Here is a 25,214-nt window from a genome sequence, read left to right as displayed (position 1 = left end):
GAGTGGCCATCACAAAGCCCTGACGTCAATCCTATAGAAAATGTGTGGGCAGACCTGAAAAAGTGTGTGCGAGCAAGGAGGCCTACAAACCTGACTCAGTTACACCAGCTCTGTCAGGAGAAATGGGCCAAAATTCACCCAATTTATTGTGGGAAGCTTGTGGAAGGCTACCCAAAACGTTTGACCCAAGTTAAACAATTTAAAGGCAACACTACCAAATACTAATTGAGTGTATGTAAACTTCTGACCCACTGGAAATGTGATGAAAGAAATTAAAGCTGAAATAAATCATTCTCGCTACTATTATTCTGACATTTCACATTCTTAAAATAAAGTGGTGATCCTAACTGACCTAAGACAAGGAATTTAAACTAGGATTAAATGTCAGGAATTGTGAAAAACTGAGTTTAAATGTATTTGGCTAAGGTGTATGTAAACTTCCGACTTCTACTGTAACTAACATTGTCTTCTGACAGGTAGAATTTGACGTAAATAACTGCCGCTGAAACCCTCATAAATGCGTTCTTCTCCTCCCGTCTTGACTACTGCAACTCACTACAGACCTTCTTCTCCCTTACCAAGCCACAAGCTCACACCATTCCATCACAGCAGGACACCTTGTCATCCCCAGGTCCAAGCCTTCTCCAGTAACTCCCTCGCTCCTTTCAGTCCCTCCTAAAGCCCCACCTCATTGAACCACACACACACACACACACACACACACACACACACACACACACACACACACACACACACACACACACACACACACACACACACAAGCATAGAAACACACACAAGCATAGAAACACACACACACAAGCACACACACACACACAAGCACACACACACACACAAGCACACACACACACACACACACACACACACACGAGCACACACACACACACACACACACACACACACACACACACACACACACACACACAAGCATAGAAACACACTACTAAGACACTCCTCTCTTCACAATACTGAGCAGCGTCTGACCCCTGACCCTAAACCGGGTTCATATCCCAACCCTCACCGTAGTCTGATTCATCACACTCTTTACCTTCTTTGAGCGCACCCCTCTCTTTGTCTTGTTTTGTCTATTTTTATTATTATTATTATTATTATATCAAACAATAAAATCACTGGGAAGTGGGAACTAAGCTGTTTGAAAACAAAAACCCATCAATCTGATATCATGTACCGGATGTCTATATGGTGCCAGTGCCCTAACGATCCACATTCTGTTATTACATAACACACAGGATGTGAATGGCACGAGCCAATCGTTGAGCAGTGTTGAGTGTCTTGGCAAACATTAACACTTTCATTTTACTGCCCTTCGAACTTAACATGCTTGACGCGTCCTAACTAACTACTGTTGCAGATCAAACGAACGGGAAGACAAAGTGATTGTGAGTTTATTGTTCCAACTCAACGGGCTGCAGAGCAGAGGGGTTTGGCCTGAATCCATTTACGGACAAAATGTAGTGCTCTAATTAGGGAATAAGATGCCATTTGGCAGACAAACCCCTGTCTGCGGTCCTCGTCGTCATGGTAACCGACGTGCGGGGGGAGCGAATGGCGCTGTCTGCGGTCCTCGTCGTCATGGTAACCGACGTGCAGGGGGGAGCGAATGGCGTTGTCTGCGGTCCTCGTCGTCATGGTAACCGACGTGCGGGGGGAGCGAATGGCGTTGTCTGCGGTCCTCGTCGTCATGGTAACAGACGTGCGGGGGGAGCGAATGGCGTTGTCTGCGGTCCTCGTCGTCATGGTAACAGACGTGCGGGGGGGAGCGAATGGCGTTGTCTGTGGTCCTCGTCGTCATGGTAACAGACGTGCGGGGGGGAGCGAATGGCGTTGTCTGCGGTCCTCGTCGTCATGGTAACAGACGTGCGGGGGAGCGAATGGCGTTGTCTGTGGTCCTCGTCGTCATGGTAACAGACGTGTAGGGGAGTAGATGGTAATCAACAACACAATATGGTGTCATTAGGTTTCAAATCACCAACAGACAGGCACAGCCCTGCAGCACACAGATCCACAGCAACACACACACACACTCACCAAATGCTTCAATAATTACGGCAATAAATGTCAGATATGAGCGTGTGTGAGAGAGAGAGAGACAGATATTTCAGTATACAGCCACTATCTCAGTGTGAATTGAAACAGTCGTCCTCTATTGGTGGTAGTTTAGAGCATGGTGGGATGTGGGCCTTCCTCAGAGGTCATCTGTCTCTCTCTGTCTGTCTCTGGCTGTCTGTCTATGGCTGTCTGTCTCTCTCTGTCTCTCTCTCTGTCTCTCTCTCTCTCTGGCTGTCTGTCTCTGGCTGTCTGTCTCTGGCTGTCTCTGTCTGGCTGTCTCTGTCTGTCTGTCTGTCTGTCTGTCTGTCTGTCTGTCTGTCTGTCTGTCTGTCTGTCTGTCTGTCTGTCTGTCTGTCTGTCTGGCTGTCTGTCTCTGGCTGTCTGTCTCTGTCTGTCTCTGTCTGTCTGTCTCTCTGTCTCTCTCTGTCTCTCTCTGTCTCTCTCTCTCTGGCTGTCTGTCTGTCTCTGGCTGTGTCCTAAAATGGCACCCTACCCCCTTTATAGTGCACTCCTGTTAGGGGTCCCTGATGTAGTGGATAGGGTGCATTTGGGACGTAGCCTCTGTGTGCTCTCCTCTCCACAGCCCTGATGTAGCAGACTAGCCTGGCACCTTTTTTATAGAGGTCACATTAAGACAGGAAATACAATCTGCATATCAAAGCATAATGTCAGATGCTGACAATGCATGCAATTATCCCAGAACTGAATGGAGTGCCCTATTTCTATCCAACATGATAACACGGGATCACAGATTCAATTCATATTTATTTTCTCGATATAAATGCAGACTTAGTTGTATGGGAGAAAGAGCTTAGCTTTCACTTTAAGAGCAGAAGACTGTCTTGAGAGAGAGAGCTACCCACAGTCAAAGTCCACAGCTACGACCTTGCCGAACTCTCTCTGCAAGTCTGTACTTGTGACCTTACTAGTCTGCGTAAGAGATTACTATTCATAAACTAAGTTTACTAAGAGTTTACTATTCATAAACTAAGTTTACTAAGAGTTTACTATTCATAAACTAAGAGTTTACTAAGAGTTTACTATTCATAAACTAAGAGTTCACTATTCATAAACTAAGAGTTTACTATTCATAAACTAAGAGTTTACTAAGAGTTCACTATTCATAAACTAAGAGTTTACTAAGAGTTTACTATTCATAAACTAAGAGTTTACTAAGAGTTTACTATTCATAAACTAAGTTTACTAAGAGTTTACTATTCATAAACTAAGAGTTTACTAAGAGTTCACTATTCATAAACTAAGAGTTTACTAAGAGTTTACTATTCATAAACTAAGAGTTTACTAAGAGTTCACTATTCATAAACTAAGAGTTTACTATTCATAAACTAAGAGTTTACTAAGAGTTTACTATTCATAAACTAAGAGTTTACTATTCATAAACTAAGAGTTTACTAAGAGTTTACTATTCATAAACTAAGAGTTTACTAAGAGTTCACTATTCATAAACTAAGAGTTTACTATTCATAAACTAAGTTTACTAAGAGTTTACTATTCATAAACTAAGAGTTTACTAAGAGTTCACTATTCATAAACTAAGAGTTTACTAAGAGTTTACTATTCATAAACTAAGAGTTTACTAAGAGTTTACTATTCATAAACTAAGAGTTTACTATTCATAAACTAAGTTTACTAAGAGTTCACTATTCATAAACTAAGAGTTCACTATTCATAAACTAAGAGTTTACTATTCATAAACTAAGTTTACTAAGAGTTTACTATTCATAAACTAAGAGTTTACTAAGAGTTCACTATTCATAAACTAAGAGTTTACTAAGAGTTTACTATTCATAAACTAAGAGTTTACTATTCATAAACTAAGAGTTTACTAAGAGTTCACTATTCATAAACTAAGAGTTTACTATTCATAAACTAAGAGTTTACTAAGAGTTTACTATTCATAAACTAAGAGTTTACTATTCATAAACTAAGAGTTTACTAAGAGTTTACTATTCATAAACTAAGTTTACTAAGAGTTCACTATACATAAACTAAGAGTTTACTATTCATAAACTAAGTTTACTAAGAGTTTACTATTCATAAACTAAGAGTTTACTAAGAGTTCACTATTCATAAACTAAGAGTTTACTAAGAGTTCACTATTCATAAACTAAGAGTTTACTAAGAGTTTACTATTCATAAACTAAGAGTTTACTATTCATAAACTAAGTTTACTAAGAGTTCACTATTCATAAACTAAGAGTTCACTATTCATAAACTAAGAGTTTACTATTCATAAACTAAGTTTACTAAGAGTTCACTATTCATAAACTAAGAGTTTACTAAGAGTTTACTATTCATAAACTAAGAGTTTACTATTCATAAACAGAGTTTACTAAGAGTTTACTATTCATAAACTAAGAGTTTACTAAGAGTTTACTATTCATAAACAAAGAGTTTACTATTCATAAACTAAGAGTTTACTATTCATAAACTAAGTTTACTAAGAGTTTACTATTCATAAACTAAGAGTTTACTAAGAGTTCACTATTCAAAAACTAAGAGTTTACTATTCATAAACTAAGAGTTTACTAAGAGTTTACTATTCATAAACTAAGTTTACTAAGAGTTCACTATTCATAAACTAAGAGTTTACTAAGAGTTTACTATTCATAAACTAAGAGTTCACTATTCATAAACTAAGAGTTTACTAAGAGTTTACTATTCATAAACTAAGAGTTCACTATTCATAAACTAAGAGTTTACTAAGAGTTTACTATTCATAAACTAAGAGTTTACTATTCATAAACAGAGTTTACTAAGAGTTTACTATTCATAAACTAAGTTTACTAAGAGTTTACTATTCATAAACAAAGAGTTTACTATTCATAAACTAAGAGTTTACTATTCATAAACTAAGAGTTTACTAAGAGTTTACTATTCATAAACAAAGAGTTTACTATTCATAAACAGAGTTTACTATTCATTAACTAAGAGTTTACTATTCATAAACAGAGTTTACTAAGAGTTTACTATTCATAAACTAAGAGTTTACTATTCATAAACTAAGAGTTCACTATTCATAAACTAAGAGTTTACTAAGAGTTTACTATTCATAAACAGAGTTTACTAAGAGTTTACTATTCATAAACTAAGAGTTTACTAAGAGTTTACTATTCATAAACAAAGAGTTTACTATTCATAAACTAAGAGTTTACTATTCATAAACTAAGTTTACTAAGAGTTTACTATTCATAAACTAAGAGTTTACTAAGAGTTCACTATTCATAAACTAAGAGTTCACTATTCATAAACTAAGAGTTTACTATTCATAAACTAAGAGTTTACTAAGAGTTTACTATTCATAAACTAAGTTTACTAAGAGTTCACTATTCATAAACTAAGAGTTTACTAAGAGTTTACTATTCATAAACTAAGAGTTCACTATTCATAAACTAAGAGTTTACTAAGAGTTTACTATTCATAAACTAAGAGTTTACTATTCATAAACAGAGTTTACTAAGAGTTTACTATTCATAAACTAAGTTTACTAAGAGTTTACTATTCATAAACAAAGAGTTTACTATTCATAAACTAAGAGTTTACTATTCATAAACTAAGAGTTTACTAAGAGTTTACTATTCATAAACAAAGAGTTTACTATTCATAAACAGAGTTTACTATTCATTAACTAAGAGTTTACTATTCATAAACAGAGTTTACTAAGAGTTTACTATTCATAAACTAAGAGTTTACTATTCATAAACTAAGAGTTCACTATTCATAAACTAAGAGTTTACTAAGAGTTTACTATTCATAAACAGAGTTTACTAAGAGTTTACTATTCATAAACTAAGAGTTTACTAAGAGTTTACTATTCATAAACAAAGAGTTCACTATTCATAAACTAAGAGTTTACTAAGAGTTTACTATTCATAAACAGAGTTTACTAAGAGTTTACTATTCATAAACTAAGAGTTTACTAAGAGTTTACTATTCATAAACAAAGAGTTTACTATTCATAAACTAAGAGTTTACTATTCATAAACTAAGTTTACTAAGAGTTTACTATTCATAAACTAAGAGTTTACTAAGAGTTCACTATTCATAAACTAAGAGTTCACTATTCATAAACTAAGAGTTTACTATTCATAAACTAAGAGTTTACTAAGAGTTTACTATTCATAAACTAAGTTTACTAAGAGTTCACTATTCATAAACTAAGAGTTTACTATTCATAAACTAAGAGTTTACTATTCATAAACTAAGAGTTTACTATTCATAAACTAAGAGTTTACTATTCATAAACTAAGAGTTTACTAAGAGTTTACTATTCATAAACTAAGAGTTTACTATTCATAAACAGAGTTTACTAAGAGTTTACTATTCATAAACTAAGAGTTTACTATTCATAAACTAAGAGTTTACTAAGAGTTTACTATTCATAAACAAAGAGTTTACTATTCATAAACAGAGTTTACTATTCATTAACTAAGAGTTTACTATTCATAAACAGAGTTTACTAAGAGTTTACTATTCATAAACAGAGTTTACTAAGAGTTCACTATTCTCAAAACCTATAAAGTGACCAATTTTGGAACCTTAATGCTGTTCAAACTAAAAAGGAAAGTCATTTTTATTTTACACCTCCACTTTCCCTGCCAGTCAGCCTCTAAAACAATCCCTATTGACTAGGGATGAGTCCCCGGACGGACGTCAGAAGCCCATGTTTAACAAGGGGGGCGGCAGGCAGCCTTGTGGTTAGAGTGTTGGGCCACTAACCCAAAGGTTGTTAGATCGACCAGGTAAAAGGTCAAAATCGGTCGTTCAGCCCCCTGAACAAGACCGTCTGTTTCTAGGCCGTCATTGAAAATAAGAATTTGTTCTTAACTGACTTGCCTAGTTAAAATAAAGGTTACATCTTTTTTAAATTTTTAATTTATACTGTACAACTATTTGGTTGAAATGTTGTCTTGAAGACAACGTTAATTTGATTTGACTCTAGTGTTGCATTTGCGGAACAACAAAAAAATCAACCAAGACGTGCAGCTCCCTGAATTCCCGTTCCCCTCCGGTTCACTCGCTCCCCTCCGGTTCACTCGCTCAGTGTGTCCCGGTCGCTCTACGTAGACGCGCTGTGTGCGCCAACAGAAATAAATACCTAGAAAAACCTATCTAACTGATGGGATACACACAAGTTACGGTCCTTGTCAAATCACAACCGTTTTATTACAAATTCCAAATGGACTGGTTGACTAAAGTAGGGAAATATCTATTCCAACATTGAGCTGTAGTTTTGGAATACATTTTTATGACATTTTTGCGTTATTTTTCGCTTAGGTTACTTTGCGGTTGACACCTAGTTACCGCAGCCCACAGAGTCAAAATTGGCGATATATCGTAAAAATTCACGAAAACAAAAATGTGCTTTTAGGGTTAAGTTTTAAAACAGAATTTATTTAGCGAAATTATAGAAACAGACAGGCTTTTAACTTTGTGGCTGTGGTAACTAACATTAGTGACGACCCTACTTTTCAAATGACTAGTGGCATTTAGAATTGATTAGCCTGATTACCCCCTAAACACAGACAGGCTCCACGCTGAAAATATGCAAAAACATTAGTTTGATAAAGTCTCAGATACAGTCAAGAGAGAACAGTAGCCAAGGCAACTCATCTCTCTCTCTCTCTCTCTCTTTGTCACGTCCTGACCATAGAAAGCTCGTATTTTTCTATGGTAGAGTAGGTCAGGGTGTGACTGGGGGGGTTTTGTCTAGTTTATATATTTCTATGTTGTGTTCTAGGTTCTTTTTTCTAGGTTGGGGTTTTCGTCTGATCCCCAATTAGAGGCAGCTGGTCATCGTTGTCTCTAATTGGGGATCATATTTAAGTTGTTGTTTTTCCCACTAGTGTTTGTGGGAGATTATTTAGAGTTTATGCATGTAGCACCTCTTCGTCACGGGTTGTTGTTTATAGTTTATTGTCTGTCTTGCATAGTTTCACATAGAAATAAAGATGTGGAACGATACGCACGCTGCCCCTTGGTCTCTTTCATACGACATCCATGACACTCTCTCTCTCTCTCTCAATTTCATTTCAAGGGCTTTATTGACATGGGACACATATGTTAATATTGCCAAATCAAGTGAAATAGATAATAAACAAAAGTTAAATAAACAATAAAACTCATAATGTTCCAAAAATAATAAAGACATTTCAAATGTCATATTATGTATATATAAAGTGTTGTAACGATGTGCAAATAGTTAAAGTACAAAAGGGAAAATAAATAAACATAAATATGGGTTGTATTTACAATGGTGTTTGTTCTTCACTGGTTGACCTTTTCTTGTGGCAACAGGTCACACATCTTGCTGCTGTGATGGAACACTGTGGTATTTCACCCAGTAGATATGGGAGTTTATCAAAATTGATTTGTTTTGGAATTCTTTTGAATTCTCTCTCTCTTTCTATTTCAGTCACCCTACACTGACACCCCCTAAAACCAACAAGCCAGTCACTGATAGGAATCTGTCTTCCCTACACTTTACTGTGGTGTCACTTTACTGTGGTGTCACTCTACTGTGGTGTCACTCTACTGTGGTGTCACTGCACTGTGGTGTCACTCTACTGTGGTGTCACTCTACTGTGGTGTCAGTTTACTCTGGTGTCACTCTACTGTGGTGTCACTCTACTGTGGTGTAACTGCACTGTGGTGTCACTCTACTGTGGTGTCACTCTACTGTGGTGTCACTGCACTGTGGTGTCACTCTACTGTGGTGTCACTCTACTGTGGTGTCACTGCACTGTGGTGTCACTCTACTGTGTGTCACTCTACTGTGGTGTCACTGCACTGTGGTGTCACTCTACTGTGGTGTCACTGCATTGTGGTGTCACTCTACTGTGGTGTCACTGCACTGTGGTGTCACTCTACTGTGGTGTCAGTGCACTGTGGTGTCACTCTACTGTGGTATAACTGCACTGTGGTGTCACTCTACTGTGGTGTCACTCTACTGTGGTGTCACTGCACTGTGGTGTCACTGCACTGTGGTGTCATTGCACTGTGGTGTCACTCTACTGTGGTGTCACTCTACTGTGGTGTCACTCTACTGTGGTGTAACTGCACTGTGGTGTCACTCTACTGTGGTGTCACTCTACTGTGGTGTCACTGCACTGTGGTGTCACTGCACTGTGGTGTCACTCTACTGTGGTGTCACTGCACTGTGGTGTCACTCTACTGTGGTGTCACTACTGTGGTGTCACTCTACTGTGGTGTCACTGCATTGTGGTGTCACTGAATTGTGGTGTCACTCTACTGTGGTGTCACTCTACTGTGGTGTCAGTGCACTGTGGTGTCACTCTACTGTGGTGTCACTCTACTGTGGTGTCACTGCACTGTGGTGTCACTGCACTGTGCCGTGGTGTCTGTACCGTGGTGTCTCTGTATTGTGGTGTCTCTGTACCGTGGTGTCTCTGTACCGTGGTGTCTGTACTGTGGTGTCACTGAATTGTGGTGTGTGTTGTATGAGACAGTCCTTGATTCTCTTCCTGTTACCTGGCAGACGGCATGAGTTCATCAAAACATCCTCCTGATGCATGAGACTATGCCTTTATTAGTGCACACCATAAGGCTCTGGTCAAAAGTAGTGCACTATGTTGGGAATAGGGGCCATTTGGGACTCATGCTAAGGGTTCCCTGGAGAGCAGCATCATTTATTTTCATAACTGTAACGTTACATCAGTCTGTTACCATAAACACCATCTGAGTTGCCTGCTCTAAATGGCTTTAGTAGCTATCTAGTACCCCACCACTTCCTGACCATTACTAACCATTACTAACCATTACTAACCATTACTAACCATTACAAACCATTACTAACCATTACTAACCATTACTAACCATTACAAACATTACTAACCATTACTAACCATTACAAACATTACTAACCATTACTAACCATTTCTAACCATTACTAACCATTACTAACCATTACACACATTACTAACCATTACTAACCATTACAAACCATTTCTAACCATTACTAACCATTACTAACCATTACAAACATTACTAACCATTACAAACCATTTCTAACCATTGCAAACCATTTCTAACCATTGCAAACCATTGCAAACCATTGCAAACCATTACTAACCATTTCTAACCATTGCAAACCATTACTAACCATTACTAACCATTGCAAACCATTGCTAACCATTACAAACCATTGCTAACCATTTCTAACCATTACTAACCATTGCAAACCATTGCTAATAATTTCTAACCATTACTAACCATTACAAACCATTACTAACCATTTGTAGATCTGCTGAAAACAGAAATCTGATCAGAACAAAGAGGTTAACAAATGACTCTGAATTTTAACATAATTTTTTTAGTTCAAATTAAATGATATTTTGTTGGAGGATTCTGTTGTATAATAAACGTCTGAACAGGAAATTCAAATGAGATGAAACAGTTAAAGTGGGAAGTTTACATGCCCTTAGGTTGGACTCATTAAAACTCGTTTTTCAACCACTCCACAAATTTCTTGTTAACAAACTATCGTTTTGGCAAGTCCGTTAGGACATCTACAGTCATTTTTCCAACAATTGTTAACAGACAGATTATTTCACTTATAATTCACTGTATCACACTTCCAGTGGGTCAGAAGTTTACATACACTAAGTTGACTGTGCCTTTAAACAGCTTGGAAAATTCCAGAAAATTATGTCATGGCTTGAGAAGCTTCTGATAGGCTAATTGACATCATTTGAGTTAATTGGAAGTGTACCTGTGGATGTATTTCAAGGCCTACCTTCAAACTCAGTGCCTCTTTGCTTGACATCATGGGAAAATCTAAAGACATCAGCCAAGACCTCAGGAAAAAAAATTGTAGACCTCCACAAGTCTGGTTCATCCTTGGGAGCAATTTCCAAATGCCTGAAGGTACCACGTTCATCTGTGCAAACAATAGTACGCAAGTATAAACACCATGGGACCACGCAGCCGTCATACCGCTCAGGAAGGAGACGTGTTCTGTCTCCTAGAGATTAATGTACTTTGGTGCGAAAAGTGCAAATCAATCCCAGAACATCAGCAAAGGACCTTGTGAAGATGCTGGAGGAAACGGGTACAAAAGTATCTATATCCACAGTTAAACGAGTCCTATATCGACATAACCTGAAAGGCCGCTCAGCATGGAAGAAGCCACTGCTCCAAAACCGCCAGAAAAAAGCCAGACTACGGTTTGTAACTGCACATGGAGACAAAGATCGTACTTTTTGGAGAAATGTCCTCTGGTCTGATAAAACAAAAATAGAACTGTTTGGCCATAATGACCATCATGTTTGGAGGAAAAAGGGGGAGGCTTGCAAGCCGAAGAACACCATCCGAACCGTGAAGCATGGGGGTGGCAGCATCATGTTGAGGGGGTGCTCTGCTGTAGGAGGGACTGGTGCACTTCACAAAATAGATGGCATCATGAGGTAGGAAAATTATGTGGATATATTGAAGCAACATCTCAAGACATCAGTCAGGAAGTTAAAGCTTGGTCGCAAATGGGTCTTCCAAATGGACAATGACCCCAATCATACTTCCAAAGTTGTGGCAAAATGGCTTAAGAACAACAAAGTCAAGGTATTGGAGTGGCCATCACAAAGCCCTGACGTCAATCCTATAGAAAATGTGTGGGCAGACCTGAAAAAGTGTGTGCGAGCAAGGAGGCCTACAAACCTGACTCAGTTACACCAGCTCTGTCAGGAGAAATGGGCCAAAATTCACCCAATTTATTGTGGGAAGCTTGTGGAAGGCTACCGTGACCATGAGTACTGGCTCCGTGACCATGAGTACTGGCTCCGTGACCATGAATACTGGCTCCGTGACCATGAGTACTGGCTCCGCGACCATGAGTACTGGCTCCGCGACCATGAGTACTGGCTCCGCGACCATGAGTACTGGCTCCGCGACCATGAGTACTGGCTCCGCGACCATGAGTACTGGCTCTGTTCCTAGCCACCAGGTGACCTGCTCCCTAACTCGCCTGGAGATGAAGAGGTCGACCATCAGTGTTGTCACAAAGGGACAACTGGAAATAATGATTGGGTTGGATCAATTTGCCACCAAGTACTAAGTCATGTTTTGCAGAGGGGTTCAAATACTTATTTCCCTCATTAAAATGCAAATCAATTTATAACATTTTTGACATGCGTTTTTCTGGATTTTTTTGTTGTTATTCTGTCTCTCACTGTTCAAATAAACCTTCCATTAAAATTATAGACTGATCCTTTCTTTGTCAGTGGGCAAACGTACAAAATCAGCAGGGGATCAAATACTTTTTTTCCCCACTGTACATAATATGACATTTGTAATGTCTTTATTCTTTTGGAACTGTGAGTGTAATGTTTACTGTTCATTTTTATTGTTTATTTCACTTGTGTTTATTATCTACTTCACTTGCTTTGGCAATGTTAACATATGTTTCCCATACCAATAAAGCCCCATGAATTGAAATGAATTGAGAGACAGATGGAGACGAGAGAGAGAGACAGACAGATGGAGATGAGAGAGAGACAGACAGATGGAGAGAGAGAGACAGACAGATGGAGATGAGAGAGAGACAGACAGATGGAGAGAGAGAGACAGACAGATGGAGATGAGAGACAGACAGACAGATGGAGACGAGAGAGAGAGAGAGACAGACAGACAGATGGAGACGAGAGAGAGACAGACAGACAGACAGAGAGAGAGAGAGAGATGGAGAGAGAGAGAGACAGACAGATGGAGAGAGAGAGACAGACAGATGGAGATGAGAGAGAGACAGACAGACAGATGGAGACGAGAGAGAGAGAGAGACAGACAGATGGAGAGAGAGACAGACAGATGGAGAGAGAGAGAGAGAGAGACAGACAGATGGAGATGAGAGAGACAGACAGATGGAGACGAGAGAGAGAGAGACAGACAGATGGAGACGAGAGAGAGAGACAGACAGACAGATGGAGACGAGAGAGAGACAGACAGACAGATGGAGACGAGCGAGAGACAGACAGATGGAGACGAGCGAGAGACAGACAGATGGAGACGAGAGAGAGAGACAGACAGATGGAGATGAGAGAGACAGACAGATGGAGATGAGAGAGGGAGACAGACAGATGGAGAGAGACAGACAGATGGAGAGAGAGAGACAGACAGATGGAGACGAGAGAGAGAGAGAGAGAGACAGACAGATGGAGACGAGAGAGAGACAGACAGACAGGTGGAGACGAGAGAGAGACAGACAGATGGAGACGAGAGAGAGACAGACAGATGGAGAGAGAGAGAGAGACAGATGGAGACGAGAGAGAGAGAGACAGATGGAGACGAGAGACAGACAGATGGAGACGAGAGAGAGACACTAGAGGTGGTGGTAACCATGGCAGTGGGGTGATTCCCGTCATGCCCTCAGGCTTTAATCGTTCTTTAATTAGATGGCTCTTACATCATCAGAACATCCATGGCTGCTTGCCCAAAGTAGTGCACTATATAGGGAATAGGGTGCCATTTGGAACGCAGTCCATGAGAACAGGACCCTGGCAGGGACAGGAGGAGACACTGCTGCTTCTGTATGCTGTTACAAAGTTGGCATGTTTAGGAGATTTTATTTTGTTTTTTTGGAGTGGTCATTTCATGGGCCAATGCATGTTAGTACTGTACATCAAAACATCTCCTAAAGACAAACTTTAACAATCTCACTTTCACCAAAAATGATGTTCTGTTTTAAATTGTAAAGGTGGACTGAATCCAGAAATCAGTTCGTAGTCCAGTTAAACAGAGGCAGGAAGTCCCTGGGTTCTGAAGGGAAGCACCAGAAATCAGTTCGTAGTCCAGTTAAACAGAGGCAGGAAGTCCCTGGGTTCTGAAGGGAAGCACCAGAAATCAGTTCGTAGTCCAGTTAAACAGAGGCAGGAAGTCCCTGGGTTCTGAAGGGAAGCACCAGAAATCAGTTCGTAGTCCAGTTAAACAGAGGCAGGAAGTCCCTGGGTTCTGAAGGGAAGCACCAGAAATCAGTTCGTAGTCCAGTTAAACAGAGGCAGGAAGTCCCTGGGTTCCTGAAGGGAAGCACCGTTTTACAGCATCATTCATGGTTGAATATGGAAACAGAAGTAGGATTGGTTTAGTACATTTTACTCGATTAGAGCAGAGAGACAGACGGTTTTGTTGTATTTGAAGCGTTTCTTCTAACAGATAGGTAAGACCAGCTGTCTATTGGTCACCTGGCACGGGTACAACAAGCCTCACGGTGTCAACAAACACATACAGAGATAGAGCAGGAAGAAAGGGAGGAAGTAGGATTTGTCCCTGTCCCTCCGTGCAGGGCGTCTAGGTGACGTTATTGACAGCGTCCATCAGTATTGATGTTTTGTGAGCCATTATTTTTAATGGTGCCGGGCAAGGTTACAGTTATTTATACGGGGGCAGGGATTAAGAGGGTTAAAGTGATGTCAGACTGTCAGTAAACAGACAGAGAAGCACAGTCAGAATCTGTCCAAAACAAAGATCAAGCCTCATATCTAAAGGTTGTTTTTCCAAAAAGGATCCAACCGTGTTTGGTATGAACTCCATAGGACCTTGCAGTATTATGAGATAGCCTAGCTAGTTCTGAAGCAACTGTCCAGGCTGATTATTCTCAACCAAAGCTAATGGTTGTGAGAACAAGGGTTTTAGCGCTCTGTAGGGCTCATTAAAATTAAATTAAGCTCTCCCACTGCCAGGTCACTTGTGGGTAACTAATGCAATTACAGAGAGCCCACTTTCGGCAGGAATTATTTCAGCGCTGAGAAAATCTCCCCCCTAATTTCCCGCTCTCCTCTCTCTCTCTCTCTCTCTCTGTCTCTCTCTCTCTCTCTCTCTGCTCTCTCCCGTGCTCCTCCCGCTCTTCTCTCTCCCTCCCTCCTGCTCTCCTGAGCTCGAGCTCCATGCAGCCAATATGGAAGGGAGTTGGTAAACAGCAGGCTCCAGCATCCAGTAGGCTAGGTAGCATCCAGTAGGCTAGGTAGCATCCAGCAGGCTAGGCAGGCTCCAGCATCCAGTAGGCTAGGTAGCATCCAGCAGGCTCCAGCATCCAGTAGGCTAGGTAGCATCCAGCAGGCTAGGTAGCATCCAGTAGGCTAGGTAGCATCCAGCAGGCTAGGTAGCATCCAGCAGGCTAGGCAGGCTCCAGCATCCAGTAGGCTAGGTAGCATCCAGCAGGCTAGGCAGGCTCCAGCAGGCTAGGTTCATCTCCCTCACACTATAAACCCACGGAGGGTTCACCTCCCTCACACTATAAACCCACGGAGGGTTCATCTCCCTCACACTATAAACCCACGGAGGGTTCATCTCCCTCACACTATAAACCCATGGAGGGTTCATCTCCCTCACACTATAAACCCATGGAGGGTTCATCTCCCTCACACTATAAACCCACGGAGGGTTCATCTCCCTCACACTATAAACCCACGGAGGGTTCATCTCCCTCACACTATAAACCCACGGAGGGTTCATCTCCCTCACACTATAAACCCACGGAGGGTTCATCTCCCTCACACTATAAACCCACGGAGGGTTCATCTCCCTCACACTATAAACCCACGGAGGGTTCATCTCCCTCACACTATAAACCCACGGAGGGTTCATCTCCCTCACACTATAAACCCACGGAGGGTTCATCTCCCTCACACTATAAACCCACGGAGGGTTCATCTCCCTCACACTATAAACCCACGGAGGGTTCATCTCCCTCACACTATAAACCCATGGAGGGTTCATCTCCCTCACACTATAAACCCATGGAGGGTTCATCTCCCTCACACTATAAACCCATGGAGGGTTCATCTCCCTCACACTATAAACCCATGGAGGGTTCATCTCCCTCACACTATAAACCCATGGAGGGTTCATCTCCCTCACACTATAAACCCATGGAGGGTTCACCTCCCTCACACTATAAACCCATGGAGGGTTCATCTCCCTCACACTATAAACCCATGGAGGGTTCACCTCCCTCACACTATAAACCCACGGAGGGTTCATCTCCCTCACACTATAAACCCATGGAGGGTTCATCTCCCTCACACTATAAACCCATGGAGGGTTCATCTCCCTCACACTATAAACCCATGGAGGGTTCATCTCCCTCATACACTAACATGTCTGCAGCATTGAAGGTCCCCAAGAAGACCGTAGCCTCCGAAGTTTGAAACCACAAAGACTCTTCCTAGAGCTGGCCGCCCGGCCAAACTGAGCAGTCGGGGGAAGAAGGGCCTTGGTCAGGGAGGTGACCAAGAACCCGATGGTCACTCTATCAGAGCTCCAGAGTTCCTCTGTAGAGACGGGAGAACCTTCCAGAAGGACAACCATCTCTGCAGAACTCCACCAATCAGGCCTTTATGGTAGAGTGACCAGACGGAAGCCACTCCTCAGTAAAAGGCACATGACAGCCCGCTTGGAGTTTCCCGAAAGGCATCTAAAGGCTCTCAGACCACGAGAAACAAGATTCTCTGGTCTGATGAAACCAAGACTGAACTCTTTGGTCTGAAAGCCATGCGTCATGTCTGGAGGAAACCTGGCACCATCCCTACGGTGAAGCATGGTGGTGGCAGCATCATGCTGTGGGGATGTTTTTCAGCGACAGGGACTGGGAGACTAGTCAAGATGGAGGGAAAGATGAATGGAGCAAAGTACAGAGAGATCCCTGATGAAAACCTGCTCCTGAGCTCTCAGGACCTCAGACTAGGGTGAAGGTTCACCTTCCAACAGGACAACGACCCTAAGCACACAGCCAAGACAACACAGGAGTGGCTTCGGGACAAGTCTCTGAATGTCCTTGAGTGGCCCAGCCAGAACCCGGACGTGAACCCAATCAAACATCTCTGGAGAGACCTGAAAATAGCTGTGCAGCGACGCTCCCCATCCAACCTAAACAGAGTTTGAGAGGATCTGCAGAGAAGAATGGGAGGAACTTCGCAAATATTTTTTTACCTTTATTTAACCAGGCAAGTCAGTTAAGAACAAATTTCTTATTTACAATGACGGCCTAACCCGGCCAAACCCAGACAACGCTGGGCCAATTGTGCGCCACCCTATGGGACTCCCAATCACATCCGGATGTGATGAAGCCTGGAACCAGGGACTGCAGTGAAATGCAGTGCCTTAGACCGCTGAGCCTCTCGGGAACACTGGATCCTGTCTTTTGAGTGAGAGCAAACAGTTAGACTGTAAAGCATGTTGTCGCTCGTTGGGAATGCTTTCTCTCTTTGTTAAGGTGTCCGCATGCTCCCCATCCGAAATAGTTTGGAGCAGTTCATGCCAAATTATGAAGACATTTTGTGATGTTTTTTGTTAGTTTTGGTTTTTGGCAAGGTTTTTGTTGTTGTTGGTCTGTTCGTGAAGAGAGAAAAAAATCCGGAGGCAAGCCGGAAGTCGGTAGCCGAAGTCTCTACGCCCCTTCGTCGGTGATTGGTCAACAGTAGGCGCTGAAGTCTACGCCCCATCGTCGGTGATTGGTCAACAGTAGGGATTCTTCAATTAAGTGTTTGTTATCATTCAACGAAAGACGAATCGTTTTCACGCATATTTTTTCACTTGAGAAATACTGCACCAAACGTCTTAGTTAGATGCGAAATTGCGCAACTAAGATCTCTTTGGCAAAAAAAAAAAAAAAAAAGTCTGAATTAATGACAGATTTCTTGAGTTGTCTTAGATCCATTTCTGACTATTTTGAGGAAGTGTATACTGGCTATGGAGTCTCAAGATGGACAAACAGTACTATTGGTTAGTGTTCCTCTGTTAAAATGAGCAAACGGCATGGTCTCAGAACCCTATCTGTGTGGTCTACGGTCCCAGAGCCCTATCTGTGTGGTCTACAGTCCCAGAGCCCTATCTGTGTGGTCTACAGTCTCAGAACCCTATCTGTGTGGTCTACAGTCTCAGAGCCCTATCTGTGTGGTCTACAGTCTCAGAGCCCTATCTGTGTGGTCTACAGTCTCAGAGCCCTATCTGTGTGTGGTCTACGGTCTCAGAGCCCTATCTGTGTGGTCTACAGTCCCAGAGCCCTATCTGTGTGGTCTACAGTCTCAGAGCCCTATCTGTGTGGTCTACAGTCTCAGAGCCCTATCTGTGTGGTCTACAGTCTCAGAGCCCTATCTGTGTGGCCTACAGTCTCAGAGCCCTATCTGTGTGGTCTACAGTCTCAGAGCCCTATCTGTGTGTGGTCTACAGTCTCAGAGCCCTATCTGTGTGTGGTCTACAGTCTCAGAGCCCTATCTGTGTGTGGTCTACGGTCTCAGAGCCCTATCTGTGTGGTCTACAGTCTCAGAGCCCTATCTGTGTGGTCTACAGTCTCAGAGCCCTATCTGTGTGGTCTACAGTCTCAGAGCCCTATCTGTGTGTGGTCTACGGTCTCAGAGCCCTATCTGTGTGGTCTACAGTCCCAGAGCCCTATCTGTGTGGTCTACAGTCTCAGAGCCCTATCTGTGTGGTCTACAGTCTCAGAGCCCTATCTGTGTGGTCTACAGTCTCAGAGCCCTATCTGTGTGGTCTACAGTCTCAGAGCCCTATCTGTGTGGCCTACAGTCTCAGAGCCCTATCTGTGTGGTCTACAGTCTCAGAGCCCTATCTGTGTGTGGTCTACAGTCTCAGAGCCCTATCTGTGTGTGGTCTACAGTCTCAGAGCCCTATCTGTGTGTGGTCTACGGTCTCAGAGCCCTATCTGTGTGGTCTACAGTCCCAGAGCCCTATCTGTGTGGTCTACAGTCTCAGAGCCCTATCTGTGTGGTCTACGGTCTCAGAGCCCTATCTGTGTGTGGTCTACAGTCTCAGAGCCCTATCTGTGTGGTCTACAGTCTCAGAGCCCTATCTGTGTGGTCTACAGTCTCAGAGCCCTATCTGTGTGTGGTCTACAGTCTCAGAGCCCTATCTGTGTGGTCTACAGTCCCAGAGCCCTATCTGTGTGTGGTCTACAGTCTCAGAGCCCTATCTGTGTGTGGTCTACGGTCTCAGAGCCCTATCTGTGTGGTCTACAGTCTCAGAGCCCTATCTGTATGTGGTCTACCGTCTCAGAGCCCTATCTGTGTGGTCTACAGTCTCAGAGCCCTATCTGTGTGGTCTACAGTCTCAGAGCCCTATCTGTGTGTGGTCTACAGTCTCAGAGCCCTATCTGTGTGGTCTATAGTCTCAGAGGCCTATCTGTGTGGTCTACAGTCTCAGAGCCCTATCTGTGTGGTCTACAGTCTCAGAGCCCTATCTGTGTGGTCTACAGTCTCAGAGCCCTATCTGTGTGGTCTACAGTCTCAGAGCCCTATCTGTGTGGTCTACAGTTTTAGAGCCCTATCTGTGTGGTCTACAGTCTCAGAGCCCGTGTGTGGTCTACAGTCTCAGAGCCCTATCTGTGTGGTCTACAGTCTCAGAGCCCTATCTGTGTGTGGTCTACAGTCTCAGAGCCCTATCTGTGTGGTCTACTGTCTCAGAGCCCTATCTGTGTGTGGTCTACAGTCTCAGAGCCCTATCTGTGTGGTCTACAGTCTCAGAGCCCTATCTGTGTGTGGTCTACAGTCTCAGAGCCCTATCTGTGTGGTCTACAGTCTCAGAGCCCTATCTGTGTGGTCTACAGTCTCAGAGCCCTATCTGTGTGGTCTACAGTCTCATAGCCCTATATGTGTGTGGTCTACAGTCTCAGAGCCCTATCTGTGTGGTCTATAGTCTCAGAGGCCTATCTGTGTGGTCTACAGTCTCAGAGCCCTATCTGTGTGGTCTACAGTCTCAGAGCCCTATCTGTGTGGTCTACAGTCTCAGAGCCCTATCTGTGTGGTCTACAGTCTCAGAGCCCTATCTGTGTGGTCTACAGTCTCAGAGCCCTATCTGTGTGGTCTACAGTCTCAGAGCCCTATCTCTGAGACGTACAGGGCCAGAGCACAGTCACTTAGCCTCTGAGACATATAGGGCCAGAGCACAGTCACTTAGTCTCTGAGACATATAGGGCCAGAGCACAGTCACTTAATCTCAGAGACATATAGGGCCAGAGCACAGTCACTTAGTCTCTGAGACATATAGGGCCAGAGCACAGTCACTTAGTCTCTGAGACATATAGGGCCAGAGCACAGTCACTTAGTCTCTGAGACATATAGGGCCAGAGCACAGTCACTTAGTCTCTGAGACATACAGGGCCAGAGCACAGTCACTTGGTCTCTGAGACATACAGGGCCAGAGCACAGTCACTTGGTCTCTGAGACATACAGGGCCAGAGCACAGTCACTTAGTCTCTGAGACATACAGGGCCAGAGCACAGTCACTTAGTCTCTGAGACATACAGGGCCAGAGGACAGTCACTTAGTCTCTGAGACATATAGGGCCAGAGCACAGTCACTTAGTCTCTGAGTCATATAGGGCCAGAGCACAGTCACTTAGTCTCTGAGACATATAGGGCCAGAGCACAGTCACTTAGTCTCAGAGACATATAGGGCCAGAGCACAGTCACTTAGTCTCTGAGACATATAGGGCCAGAGCACAGTCACTTAGTCTCTGAGACATACAGGGCCAGAGCACAGTCACTTAGTCTCTGAGACATACAGGGCCAGAGCACAGTCACTTAGTCTCTGAGACATATAGGGCCAGAGCACAGTCACTTAGTCTCTGAGACATATAGGGCCAGAGCACAGTCACTTAGTCTCTGAGACATATAGGGCCAGAGGACAGTCACTTAGTCTCTGAGACATATAGGGCCAGAGCACAGTCACTTAGTCTCTGAGTCATATAGGGCCAGAGCACAGTCACTTAGTCTCTGAGACATATAGGGCCAGAGCACAGTCACTTAGTCTCAGAGACATACAGGGCCAGAGCACAGTCACTTAGTCTCAGAGACATATAGGGCCAGAGCACAGTCACTTAGTCTCTGAGACATATAGGGCCAGAGCACAGTCACTTAGTCTCTGAGACATATAGGGCTGTAGAAATGAACACCCTTCATGTTTATGGGACCATGCTAACAAATGTTTTTTTTCTCTTTCCCAGGAGATTGCTCGTCATCTTCGGCCCTCCTCGTTAAGAGCTCTGTATGGTAAAACCAAAGTGCAGAATGCTGTGCACTGCACTGACCTTCCCGAAGACGGGGTACTGGAGGTAGATACATACTGGCGCCTCATTCACCCACACATTTAGTATTTCAGAGTAGCTCTTAAACCCACAATCATTCATCTGTTTGGCACCGAAGCTCATACGAAGAGGAGTAGCCATTCAGACTGCTGGTTTGTATCTCACAGTGACCAGACCAGGAACAGAATGGAACTGGGTCCCAAATTGGCACCCTATTCCTTACATAGTGCACTATGGGCCTAATAGGCCGTGGTTTAAACGTAGTGCACTATATACGGAATAGGGTGCCATTTTTGGGATACAGGCTAAAGCAGCAACAGCGGGACAGTCTCATGACGAGCCGCTACTGATCCCACTGGGAAAGAATAGCTGGCCATTTAGAAACAAACTTACTGTTTAGTGAGGGAGGGAGGGAGGGAGGGAGGCAGGCAGGGAGGGAGAGAGGGAGAGAGGGAGAGAGAGAGAGAGAGAGAGAGAGAGAGCTCCTGATCTGTTGAGCAGCGTAGCCGTAGGGACAAATGGCTCCTTGTTAATCATTAGCCTGGTGACTGGCTGAGCTGCCTAACACATTCCAGGGCCCAGACGAACCACTTCGGCCCAGAACGGAGCGGACCACTACACTGGAAACAGTCTAACATACTGCTATAGTCCTGTCTAACATACTGCTATAGTCCTGTCTAACATACTGCTATAGTCCTGTCTAACATACTGCTATAGTCCTGTCTAACATACTGCTATAGTCCTGTCTAACATACTGCTTTAGTCCTGTCTAACATACTGCTATAGTCCTGTCTAACATACTGCTATAGTCCTGTCTAACATACTGCTATAGTCCTGTCTAACATACTGCTATAGTCCTGTCTAACATACTGCTTTAGTCCTGTCTAACATACTGCTTTAGTCCTGTCTAACATACTGCTATAGTCCTGTCTAACATACTGCTTTAGTCCTGTCTAACATACTGCTATAGTCCTGTCTAACATACTGCTATAGTCCTGTCTAACATACTGCTATAGTCCTGTCTAACATACTGCTATAGTCCTGTCTAACATACTGCTATAGTCCTGTCTAACATACTGCTATAGTCCTGTCTAACATACTGCTTTAGTCCTGTCTAACATACTGCTATAGTCCTGTCTAACATACTGCTATAGTCCTGTCTAACATACTGCTATAGTCCTGTCTAACATACTGCTATAGTCCTGTCTAACATACTGCTTTAGTCCTGTCTAACATACTGCTATAGTCCTGTCTAACATACTGCTATAGTCCTGTCTAACATACTGCTATAGTCCTGTCTAACATACTGCTATAGTCCTGTCTAACATACTGCTATAGTCCTGTCTAACATACTGCTTTAGTACTGTCTAACATACTGCTATAGTCCTGTCTAACATACTGCTATAGTCCTGTCTAACATACTGCTATAGTCTTGTCTAACATACTGCTTTAGTCCTGTCTAACATACTGCTATAGTCCTGTCTAACATACTGCTATAGTCCTGTCTAACATACTGCTATAGTCCTGTCTAACATACTGCTATAGTCCTGTCTAACATACTGCTATAGTCCTGTCTAACGTTGGGCTAGTAACCGAAAGGTTGCAAGTTCAAATCCCCTGAGCTGACAAGGTAGAAATCTGTCGTTCTGCCCCCTGAACAAGGCAGTTAACCCACTGTTCCCCGGTAGGCCGTCATTGAAAATAAGAATTTGTTCTTTAACTGACTTGCCTGGTTAAATAAAGGTTCAATATATAGTCCTGTCTAACATACTGTTACACAGCCTGTATTTAAGCCTCCACCAGCACTGGTATCAGGCTGTATTAAATCAGCATGTTGTTTGTACAACAGTATCTTCTGAATCAAAGAGGAATAGGCGAAGCATGAATATGTTATCTATATGAATAAATATTTAATGTAGCCAAAGATTATAGGGTCCCCTAGGAAACACTGAACATCACTTTGGTTCCTACCCTGTTAAAATAACTCATCCATGGCGTTTTCATTCGTTGTCATGTCAGACAACACTGTATTCAAAGTGCCCACTATAATTTATATTCTGACTATAGAATTATAATAAACATAATATTTCAATGATTCCAAAAGTTCACCCAAGTGTTTTTTGATCTAAATCGCAATTGCAACATTTGGTTAAAAATCTAGGCCTTAGTCATTTTTGCAGTGTGGAAATGATCGCAAATGAGTGCAGGAAATGCAGAAATTGATGGAAATGCAGGAAATAATTTTCGATTGAAGTTGAATTGAACAGTAGAAAACAATCTGAATTGGAGAAAGACACATTGAAATCATTTATAATATATGTGTGGCCACCCTGAGGTAATGCATGTTAGACAGGACTATAGCAAAAAACATACTTATGTTATGTTAGACAGGACTGCTATACAGACTGCTAAACATCAAATACCATGATATATTTTGGCCATATCGCCCAGCCCTCATTTCAGGTATCTGAAGGTAGAACTCTGCCTACCCAGCAGGCCCAGAGAGCAAGTGAAGTGCACCTATAGGCCAACAGCTGGCCAATCAGATAGCTCAGATCACACCGTGTCTGCAGTTTCCTTGAGCCATAGACTGTAAAAAAAAATAAAACCTTGAGCTCACAGCAACATCATTACTGTGAGATTTCACAACTTTTAAAACCATGTCTAGAGAGAGGGCTTGACGAATACAGCGAAGTGCTGAGAGACTCAGCGAGAGAGACTCAGCGAGAGAGACTCAGCGAGAGAGACTCAGCGAGAGAGACTCAGCGAGAGAGACTCAGCGAGAGAGACTCAGCGAGAGAGACTCAGCGAGAGAGACTCAGCGAGAGAGACTCAGCGAGAGAGACTCAGCAAAGTGCTGAGAGACTCAGTGAGAGAGACTCAGTGAGAGACTCAGCGAAGTGCTGAGAGACTCAGTGAGAGAGACTCAGTGAGAGAGACTCAGCGAGAGAGACTAAGCGAAGTGCTGAGAGACTCAGTGAGAGAGACTCAGTGAGAGAGACTCAGTGAGAGAGACTCAGTGAAGTGCTGAGAGACTCAGTGAGAGAGACTCAGTGAGAGAGACTCAGCGAGAGAGACTCAGTGAGAGAGACTCAGTGAAGTGCTGAGAGACTCAGTGAGAGAGACTCAGTGAGAGAGACTCAGTGAGAGAGACTCAGTGAGAGAGACTCAGTGACAGAGACTCAGCGAAGTGCTGAGAGACTCAGTGAGAGAGACTCAGTGAGAGAGACTCAGTGAGAGAGACTCAGTGAAGTGCTGAGAGACTCAGTGAGAGAGACTCAGTGAGAGAGACTCAGTGAGAGACTCAGTGAGAGAGACTCAGTGAGAGAGACTCAGCGAAGTGCTGAGAGACTCAGTGAGAGAGACTCAGTGAGAGAGACTCAGTGAAGTGCTGAGAGACTCAGTGAGAGAGACTCAGCGAGAGAGACTCAGCGAGAGAGACTCAGCGAGAGAGACTCAGCGAGAGAGACTCAGCGAGAGAGACTCAGTGAAGTGCTGAGAGACTCAGTGAGAGAGACTCAGCGAAGTGCTGAGAGACTCAGTGAGAGAGACTCAGTGAGAGAGACTCAGCGAGAGAGACTCAGTGAGAGAGACTCAGTGAAGTGCTGAGAGACTCAGTGAGAGAGACTCAGTGAGAGAGACTCAGTGAGAGAGACTCAGTGAAGTGCTGAGAGACTCAGTGAGAGAGACTCAGTGAGAGAGACTCAGCGAGAGAGACTCAGTGAGAGAGACTCAGTGAAGTGCTGAGAGACTCAGTGAGAGAGACTCAGTGAGAGAGACTCAGTGAGAGAGACTCAGCGAGAGAGACTCAGTGAAGTGCTGAGAGACTCAGTGAGAGAGACTCAGTGAGAGAGACTCAGTGAAGTGCTGAGAGACTCAGTGAGAGAGACTCAGCGAGAGAGACTCAGCGAGAGAGACTCAGTGAGAGAGACTCAGTGAAGTGCTGAGAGACTCAGTGAGAGAGACTCAGTGAGAGAGACTCAGTGAAGTGCTGAGAGACTCAGTGAGAGAGACTCAGTGAGAGAGACTCAGCGAGAGAGACTCAGTGAGAGAGACTCAGT

The 25,214-nt window shown here is 43.1% G+C and overlaps 1 protein-coding gene across 3 annotated transcripts in view; it reads left to right on the top strand.

The window, feature by feature from the left end:
- The window catches only part of nme7 (NME/NM23 family member 7), a 102,128-nt gene that overhangs the window by 67,513 nt on the left and 9,401 nt on the right, over nucleotides 1-25,214 (top strand). For all 3 annotated transcript variants that reach the window (XM_045696635.1, XM_045696636.1, NM_001141095.1), the window contains one exon: nucleotides 21,073-21,180. In XM_045696635.1, the coding sequence (XP_045552591.1) occupies nucleotides 21,073-21,180 (108 nt within the window). The remainder of the gene's footprint in view (nucleotides 1-21,072; nucleotides 21,181-25,214) is intronic.

The sequence above is a fragment of the Salmo salar genome, chromosome ssa16 (assembly GCF_905237065.1).
Source record: "Salmo salar chromosome ssa16, Ssal_v3.1, whole genome shotgun sequence".
Lineage (NCBI taxonomy): Eukaryota > Metazoa > Chordata > Actinopteri > Salmoniformes > Salmonidae > Salmo > Salmo salar.
This window is presented reverse-complemented; position numbering and strand designations above follow the sequence as displayed.